Raw genomic sequence first — 8,878 nt, 5'->3', positions numbered from 1 at the left:
GCCACCCGTTCCCGCGGCCCTTCGGGAAGCGCCTGGCCGGTGTGAGGCGCCTGGAAGAGACCGCACGCTTCCCTGCCCGCGCCGCCCAGCGCTGTCCGCGCCTCGCAGGCCGCCGCCCAGCTCGGGTTGTAAGGAGCAGGGCCGGCCGGCCTTGGCCACCGTCGAGCTGGGCGCACGGCCAGCGCCGCCGCACACTTGTGTCCACCCACAGGGACCGAGGGCAGGAGAGCGGGGCTGTGACGGGACAGCCAGCTGAGGCATCGGCAGGCAGCCGGGGCGGGCCACCGGTCAGCTTGCTGAGTAGGTACGGGCCAGCCGCAGGCGCCTGGACTTGTGCGCCGCGGTGCGGTGTGTGCTGCCGCGTCTGTGCGGGAGTTGCCCCCGCATGCAGGGTGTGACTGGTGTGTGCGCTTAAGACAGGTAAGGTAGAAATTGAGCTTGAAAACCCTTGCAAACCCTCGCTTGTGGAGCCCTGTGGTGCCCGGGAGCCCTCGGAAGCCATACCACTCTGCCTGCGGACGGACACTCTGCCCGCGGACGGACACTCTGCCCTCGGCACCTGTTGGCTCTGCACGGGCCAGAGCGCTGCCTTTGAGGCCGGAGCCAGACAGGAGACTCTGCTCCAGGGCCTGCTCCACGTGGCTGGCAGACTGTCGGGACCGAGACCAGGACTTTGCCTCCTATGCACAAAACAACACTTGATTGGAACTTAGAGTAAACATCCTGGTTGAGAATGCAGCACACACGAATCCCTTCCCCCACTCCTTCCTTTCCTGCTCAGCAAGCTTTGGCGCCAAAGAGACAAAGAGATGATGATGGGTCCCTCTCCCCCTTTCTGCAAGCTTAAATACCCGCACCCTGCTCAATAAACGAGAACTTGACGCGACTCAGACTGACTCTGTCTTTCTTTATGCACCTGGTCTCCTTTCTCTCTCCCCCCATTGGCTTTGCAGGAGGTGCCCCCTCGAGACCCACGAATTACTAGACCTGCTGGACGGGTCAGCAGACTGTGGTCCAGCCGCCCTTGGAACCGGGAAACCTCTGCGGGGATGGCCCCAGGGAGCCTGAGGCCACCTGCAGGAGACACTTGTCTGGGAGAAGGGACCTCGAACACCAGAGCACCTGTCTACGCGCTAGAGTCGTGGCGGGCTCCTGTGCCTGCTGCAGCCGAGAGGACGAGTGGCCGCGATAGAGTAGTCGGTGTTGGTGTTGGTGTTGTGATCATTGTAAATACCTTCATCTTTTTCTCCACCTACCGCATGGTAGCCTCAGAGGAGAGAGGAAAAGACGAAGGTGCTTAAGGCTGCAAGTTGAATTAATATATTGCCGCCCACCTATTTAATTATTGTGTGAAATAAAAGTGTGAAGTGACAGCATCCTAACACTGACTCAGAATTTATTCAGGGAAACCAGAGAACATCTGCTCGCGACACTGGTGGACAGCCTGGAACAAACACTGAGCTGCCACGCCACGTGCAGACAGGCGACCCCCACCCCGGGACCTGTCTGTGCCCGGGGCTTTCAGGAACACCCGAAAGTGTTTTTGACTTCTGGTAAAATCAGAAAAAAGGTGAAAGTTCAGGGGGGCAAATCTCACTGACTGAACCACCAACATAATGACACAGTGGGAGAGTCATCCACAGGGCGCGGCAGACCTCTCCTGCCTCCCCACTGCTCCCCTCGGCAGTGGACGTCGTCAGTCAGCCTGTTCTGCTCTCCACTTTGTCTCTGGTGAGTCCTCTCACTGCCCCTGGCCCTCTGGCCTGTACCCCAGAACTGTATTCTTTAGAAGACTGCAATAAAATCACTTACTGGAAGTGAATTAACACCACTGACGTGTTTTTAAATGGACAAACCCCATAAAAAATGCAACTCCAGGAAAAAAATTAACTGTAAACAACTCTATACAAGTTACATACTCGGGTGTCATAAACTTCAGTTACCCGCGCAAAAACTCCCATTTCTGTCAACTGACAAGATTTAACATGACAATCTATAATACACAGATTTAAGTATAACGCTTTAAGATTTATGCATAGGAACTGGGGTGCAGGCCAGAAGTGCAGGGGGGTGAGAGGATTCACCAGAGACAGAGCGGAGAGCAGAACAGGCAGACTGACTGAAAATGTACTGTTGAGGGGCACAGTGGGGAGACAGGAGGGTCATGCCATGCCCTGTGGGTCACCCCCTGGGCCGGGTATCGGACTCCTGCTGCAGTGGCTGCGGGCTTCACAGTGCTGTGCTCTGCCCTGCTGCACCACAGGGAGGGCCCCAGTTTGAGGCGTTTTAACAACCCTCTACTCTGGCGGGATCTCATCTTCATCCCAAAATGAAACCTGGGGCTGCTTGGCAGTAAACCCCCTTCTCCGCACGCAGCGGATACAGCCGCTGACCTAATTCCAGTCATCGCCCTAGATCTAGGTTATTCTGGGAAACTACCAATGGAATTACACACTAGATACCGTTCTGTGTCTGCATTTTGCTCAACAAAAAGGGGTCCACGGGGTGCCGCGTGCATCCGCCTGCGTCTGTTTGGAGTGGGCTCTCGCGGTGGCGTGTGTTCTCAGCCCCGTGGCTGCCGCTCATCCGACAATGGCAACTGTGGCCATTTTCTACCACCACGAGGAAAGCTGCTGTACATCACTGTGCAGTCTTCTAATGTTTTCACCCCCTTGGATAGACAGCCAGCCGTGGATGCTGGGGCACTGGGGAGAGGTGTTCTTACTCTTAGAAGAGCTTATGATCCATACTGGAGTACTTTCCACCTGCTCCACAAGTTGTCAGCACTTGCGCTGCCTCTTCAGTGGTCGTTCTGGTGGGTATCCGTGCACGCACGTCTTCTCTGATAACTGATAGGTGCATCCTTCAGGTCGCCCCTGGCAACGTACCTTCCTGGACTTATCTGCCTGAGTCCTCTGACCAATTTTTTTCTACAGCTTTAATTTTTTGAGAGGAGTTTTGGGCTCGTAACAGAATCAAGAGAGCTCCCCAATACCCCCTACTGCCCCACTGACCCCATTATCAACATCCTGTTCCAGAGGTGTCTGTTGTAACTGGTGCCTCGTGGAGGAGTCATTATCATGGAGGCCGCAGCGTGCCCAGTCACTCACAGCGTCGGGCTTCCCTGTTGGGCTGGAAGTGTAGCAACAGGAGGCCACCATGGCGACGCCACCCAGAGCCTCCCATTGCCCCAGCCCGCGTGCGCACCTGCTCTGCATCCAGTCCTGCCCCCTACCATTCCCGCGGTTTTGTCTCCCCCAAATGCCTTATATTTGAAAACATAGTGTTGCCTAGGAGGCGTGTACAGTCATATGTTGCTTAGAAACACGGAATGACGTGCCCAGAGATACCAGCAACAGGTCACCATGCAGCCAGCTAATCGGAAGCAAGCAGCTACCCAGCCGTGCTCCGGGACACGGGCACTTCTCTCTCCCGGCCGTTCCCCGAGCCTTCGCTTCCTCTCCCTTTCTCCCAAGCACAGACATCACGCAGGCCTTCTCCCCTGCCTGCTCTCTAAGCTGGAGCTGTCCATTTTGTGGCCTCTAGTCTCCCCTTCACGGAGCTGAGCAAATCTATCTCCAGGTGCCTTTCCCTTACATCCGTTCCCTGGACCGCACTGGGTCAGCACTCCAAACCTGCACCGCCCGGCTGGCCCTGTGTCCCCTCGCCACCTGCTTCTGCCCTGGGCCTGTCCTGATGAATGGTCCGCCCTGCCCTTCGGCTTTCCTTGGTCATTCCTGGGCACCTACAGGCTAACGGGGTATACAGCAAAGATGGTATGGCCTCACCTCCTTTCCCTGGCCGGGGCACGGCCATAGGTGAGAAGTTACGGAAACAAAATGTTTACAAAGTACATTGTTACTGGGTAAAAGTCGCAGTAAGGGTCAGGGCTGTTTGCACATCAGGTCTTCAGACACTACACACCTCCTCTTCCCTGTCCACCTGCCCAGGCATTCAAGGATGTTGAGCTGAACCCCAGAGTCCAGAGCAGTGAAGCCGGTCCTGTTTCCTGCCACAGTGGCGGTGCTGTGTGGGCCCTGCCCTCCTGGCTGCACAGTGTCCGGAGCACGAGTTCCAGCGTGGCACTAGACCAGGACTTAAGAAAAGTTCCCTCTGAATGGGGCAGACGACAGCTCAAACACGTAGCCCTAGGAGGGAGTCCCGAGGCCAGCGGACCCCTTGTGGCGGCCTCCGGAGAAGGGAGAGCACTGTGGGCCCTGCCTCTGGCGGCTCCCAGCGCCGGCTCCTGGGACCAAGACCCCGGCAGCTCCTGGACCCGCCATCCCACCAGAGGGCCGGCGCCCGCTTCGGGGTTCATTCTGCCGTATATCTAATGCATGTGTGCACACAATCAATTTCCTTTTCCTTTACTTTTTATTTTTCCTTATACAAAAATCAAGAAAATAGATCTCTTCTGAAATAATTAAATGTTCCATGGATAATACCATCCAAATCCACCACTGCAATTCCGCCACTGCCTAACAGTCCACCCAAGAAATATACAATTTAACAAGTTCGTGATTAAGAAATGTATAAACTTCCTATTTACATATTTTCTTTTTCATACTATAAAAATGGGGATCCCACCTGGTCATTCCTACACACTAGCTCAATTATTTCTTTAGGTTCCCAATGTGAAATTACAGCATCGCAGAACATGCACATTTGTGAGCGCTGACGCGTCTCAGCGGACTGATCCCTAAGGCGCGCAGCCCACAACACCCCGTGAGCACGGAGGCGCGCACCGGGGCTCCAGGGAGGTGCCTGCGGTCAGGGAAACCCAGGCGTCCGAGTGTGCATCTGCACAGCGCCTTCCGGGGCTGGGCTCACCCCAACACCTTAGTGGGCTGCTCGGAGGGTTCTCCCAGCGCCGCAGATACTGGGAGATGCACTGAGCACACTCAGCCGCCACAGCAGCGCCCAGGAGCCAACAGCAGGGCAGACAAGGGGTCCCCGGGGGGAGAGGGGGGCCGCTAGCGAGGACCACAGGCTGGGGGCAGGGGCTGCTGCAGCCCAAGGAGAAGCAGGTTGCTGCTGCGGGCGCGTGACAGGAAAGGGACAGAGCACGGCCTCTCCAGGGCGGCGGCAGCGGGCACCAGGGCTTGCAGGCAGTGGCGTGGGCGCTGCAGCTCTCCTCGGCTCCCCACCGCCGGGCAAGCCACCCTCCTCTTCCAGCCTGTGGGTCAATTCTGTGGCCTAAATTGCTACATCAAATCCCTGTTTGAAATCTCAGGGTGGTTTTATTTTCCTGACTGAGGCACTAGCCCAATGCTAAAATGATCCTGGAAATTCCACCAGGTGTGAACTATGCCCGCGGCCCACAGGGCACCCTTCCCGACAAGCCCTCCAAGAGGAGGGATGCCGGTTAGGGCTGGATTTCCCAGCGGATGGCAGGTGAGGCCGTGACTGGCCGACAGGGCGTCCTGGGTGAGGCCAAGTAGCCTTCAACGTGACCAGACTGTAGAGGGTGGTGGGACTGAGGCTGCGTGAGGGACGCAGACCGGTGGCTCCCAACCCAGCACTTTCCAAGCTCACGCGCCCTGAGGCCAAGCACGCACGCACACGCACCGCTGGGGCAGCGGCCGGAGGGTGTGCACCCCGAAGCCACGGCGTCCCGGCCACGCCACAGCTGCAGCGCGCAGGCTTGTGGGCGGCCCCGCCCTCCGCGGCAGTCGGCGGGGACTGGGACAGTGTTTAGTAAGACCACTGGCTGCCAACTGTCTTCAGCCTAACGGCTCTGAAATGTCACCTCAGTGCGAGTACTCCTGTCACAGCCAAACTTGATGATGAATATATTATTTCCCGACATCCCGCAATCCAAGGTGTCGTTTCACGCCCTCTCTGGCCATCATCAGTGGACATCGGCACTGATGACAGCTCCTGGACACGGCGCAGGTCGGGGCAAGCCCGGGAGGTGGCCGCGGCCGCGCCGGCCTAGCCGTCCTGACCGGCGTCCTCCCCCTCGCTGCTGTCGGTGTGGTAGAAGATGTCTCTGAACAGGAAGACCTGCCTGGGCACTGCGGGGGCCGGGACGTCAGTGCCCCTCCGCTCCAGCTTCTTCTGTAACTTCTCTTTCAGCAAAGGGAGACTAGTCTCATAGAGGTAGTCTATGATCTCTAGAGAAAAAAGGGCAGAGATTTAGTGCACTGGCCTCCCTGCACGGTCCAAGATCAGAGGGCACAGATGGGGACTGTCACAGCGATGACTGCTCTGACCAGCTCATGTTCCCTCATTCAACCCTCTCAAAATGCCGATGAGGTCAAGCAAGGGGCAGACAAACCACTTTCCCAACGAAGAAACCGAGGCAGGAAGATACCGTGGGATGCCCACGGGCCAGAGCCAGCAGGGGTGAAGCGAGACTCAGTCCCCGACGCGCGCCGCAGGCTGCGGGGTCACCCAGCAGCAGTTCCCGACGCCGCGCCACAGCGGACGGGGAGCCCGCCCGGAGAGCAGGCCGGCGGAGGCCAGGCGGCTGCTCCCACACGCCGTGAGGCTCCAGGTGGGCGTGCCGTGTCTGGCTGGGCCAAGGAGGCCGCGAGGACGGGACAGGCAGCTCACGCTCTCCTGCAGCCACGTGAGTGGCACGTCACGGGAGCCTGAGCGTGAGCTCTTGGGGTGGATACCTGTGGCAGCCGCACGAGCCACACGGACCCTCACCTCAGGGCACCACCTCACGGAGCACCCGTGCTGCCACGGAGGGGAGGGGTTCTAACTTGCCAGTGTCCCCCCGTCAGGGCGGAGGCCCCCCCCCAGTGAAGCCACCTGCCCAAAGTCACGCCGCCAGCACGTGACGCGCCTCACACTGCTCATAACTGTTTGGTTGTAACTGTCAGCCGCTCGCAGGTTCAAGTACTGACCTGGAAAAGTCTTCTTCTGCCAAAAGGGGACACAGGTGGCTTTCAGTTTGTAAAACTTACTTTGGACGTAAGATGGAGGGACGTCCCTTTAGAGAGAAAGGAGAGTCAGTCAGAGAGCGGGTCACTGGGGCGCAGGCACCACGCCAGACCAGGCTCCCTGTGCCAGCGCGCGCATGTGTCCACAAAGGCGGACTGAGAGCAGCCACGTGCGAAAGGCGACCGCCCACTTGGTCAGACACACAAAGGAAAGGAAACCGGTGGCCGGGAGGCTCCAGGCTCGCGTGCGGACGCCCGCCTGATGTTTTATTTTGCAAAGCAGCAAAGTGCTCCTGATGTGAGTGACCGAGCTCATCTGCCACAGGCTTCCAAGGAGAAACAGCCACACCTCCGGCTGCTCTATAAATGAGAGCTGTTAACTTGCTGCCCGGGAAGTTTTTAACTAGGAGCATGGTGCCGCATCAAGAATCAGGCTCATGGTAAACGTGACGGGCGTGCGTGGTTCTGGCTGGAGGCGCGTCGAGGGAAGCGCTGACCGGGCTCCGCCATGCTCTTCACAACAGAGGCCCTGACCTCACACCCAGTCCTGGCCCCACGCCGTCACCCGGGCTTCCAGGCAACAGTGGCTGCAGGAAAGTTTTGGGGGAGCCAAAGTTACTCTTGGGCCTTCCACTAAGGGGGTGGGGCAGCGCCCACACCCTGCATGGTTCAGGGTCCGCTGTGATTCCTGCTAGTTTCCCATCACCTTGCCCACGTGGCCCGCTGCAGGCTCTGGGACTTGGCCGCTGGCCCAACGCCACACCCTCAGAGCCCGGCTCCTGTGTGGGAGAGGAGTCGCCTGGACATCAGCCTAAAGCCAAGCACACAGTGTCGCCACCAGCACAGCGCTCCCTGCACTGGGGGCAGAAGAGAGTAGGCCACACGCGCTCCCTGACAGTGGGTCACAGACACTTCCGGGTACAGACCTACGTGGCCCCAAAAGAGCCAGGAGGCAGAAGAGGAGAGATGCCGCCCTGCGTGCCGGGGCATGTGGCTGGCAGGCAGGCGTGCATCGAGCCCTTCTCACCCTTCACTGGCTTGGCAGTAAACAGGCAGCCTTACCCGATGGCACTGGCCAGATCTTCCCAGTCCACTTCATTAGCATCTTCCACATTTACTTCATACAACCTGTGAGGGAAACGTCCTTTTCAGGCACAAGTCAGCACGCTGGAACCCCATGGACTCCAGCAGGAAGCCACCGGGCGTCTCCCCGGCAGTTACACAGGCCCGAGAGTTGGGCGTGGCAGCCCAAGGTCACCGAGTCAGGCTCCAGACTGAACAGCCACCTCCCCGCCTGCACCCCGGGACCCCCAGAATCAGGCTGCTTTCTCAGAGAGCACAAGCTCCCTGTCAGAGCAGAGCTGGCAACAGCACGTGCATGTGACACGCTGAGGGCCTGATCGCCACCAACCCACCTACCCCCGACATCCTGATGACCTGCAGAGGAGTCACTGGCTCGGCTTCCTGCCCAGAAGGGCCCCACCCCTGGGACCCAGGCCCACGGGACTCGGGACCCGCTGCTCGGCTGCAAGCCTGTTGCTCTCTTTGGAAGAAGCATGAAGGTAGAGCAGGCTGGCCAGACCAGCGTGGACACTCCGGGGCCCACGGATACACTGAGAGCAGGGCACCCGGCAGGGAGCCCAGCCCGAAGGGTGCTTCTGTTCTCTGCGTCACACACGTGACACGTGCAAAGCAGCCTTGTCCCCTCCCTCAGGGGAGGGAGGACTCCACAGTGACCAGAACGCGAATCTAAAACCGAAGCGAAGCAAGCGTCAGCAGAGGTGCCGGGGCCTGAAGCACCCACGCCATCCCCACGGGCAGAAATCCCCTCTGTTCACGCAGCAGCCTTCGGCCACGCACAACATTTCACAGGCTTATTTCTTCTCCGGTACCACTGAGACGTTAAGGATTACTCTTCTCAGATGACTGAGTCACACACGGGCAAGGCCAGCGAACACCTGGGTCACGCACACAGAGAGCAACGC

General features: G+C 58.7%; 1 protein-coding gene across 2 annotated transcripts in view; it reads right to left on the bottom strand.

The window, feature by feature from the left end:
• Positions 1 to 4,388: 4,388 nt before the first annotated feature.
• Positions 4,389 to 8,878, bottom strand: part of TTF1 (transcription termination factor, RNA polymerase I) — a 14,539-nt gene continuing 10,049 nt past the window's right edge. For both annotated transcript variants that reach the window (XM_012721589.1, XM_012721590.1), the window contains exons 9-11: positions 7,956 to 8,021; positions 6,858 to 6,943; positions 4,389 to 6,116 (exon numbers count right to left, since the gene is read on the bottom strand). In XM_012721589.1, the coding sequence (XP_012577043.1) occupies positions 5,935 to 6,116; positions 6,858 to 6,943; positions 7,956 to 8,021 (334 nt within the window). In that variant the 3' untranslated portion in view covers positions 4,389 to 5,934. The remainder of the gene's footprint in view (positions 6,117 to 6,857; positions 6,944 to 7,955; positions 8,022 to 8,878) is intronic.

This window comes from Condylura cristata, unplaced genomic scaffold (assembly GCF_000260355.1).
Source record: "Condylura cristata isolate star-nosed mole 26May11 unplaced genomic scaffold, ConCri1.0 scaffold00006, whole genome shotgun sequence".
Lineage (NCBI taxonomy): Eukaryota > Metazoa > Chordata > Mammalia > Eulipotyphla > Talpidae > Condylura > Condylura cristata.
This window is presented reverse-complemented; position numbering and strand designations above follow the sequence as displayed.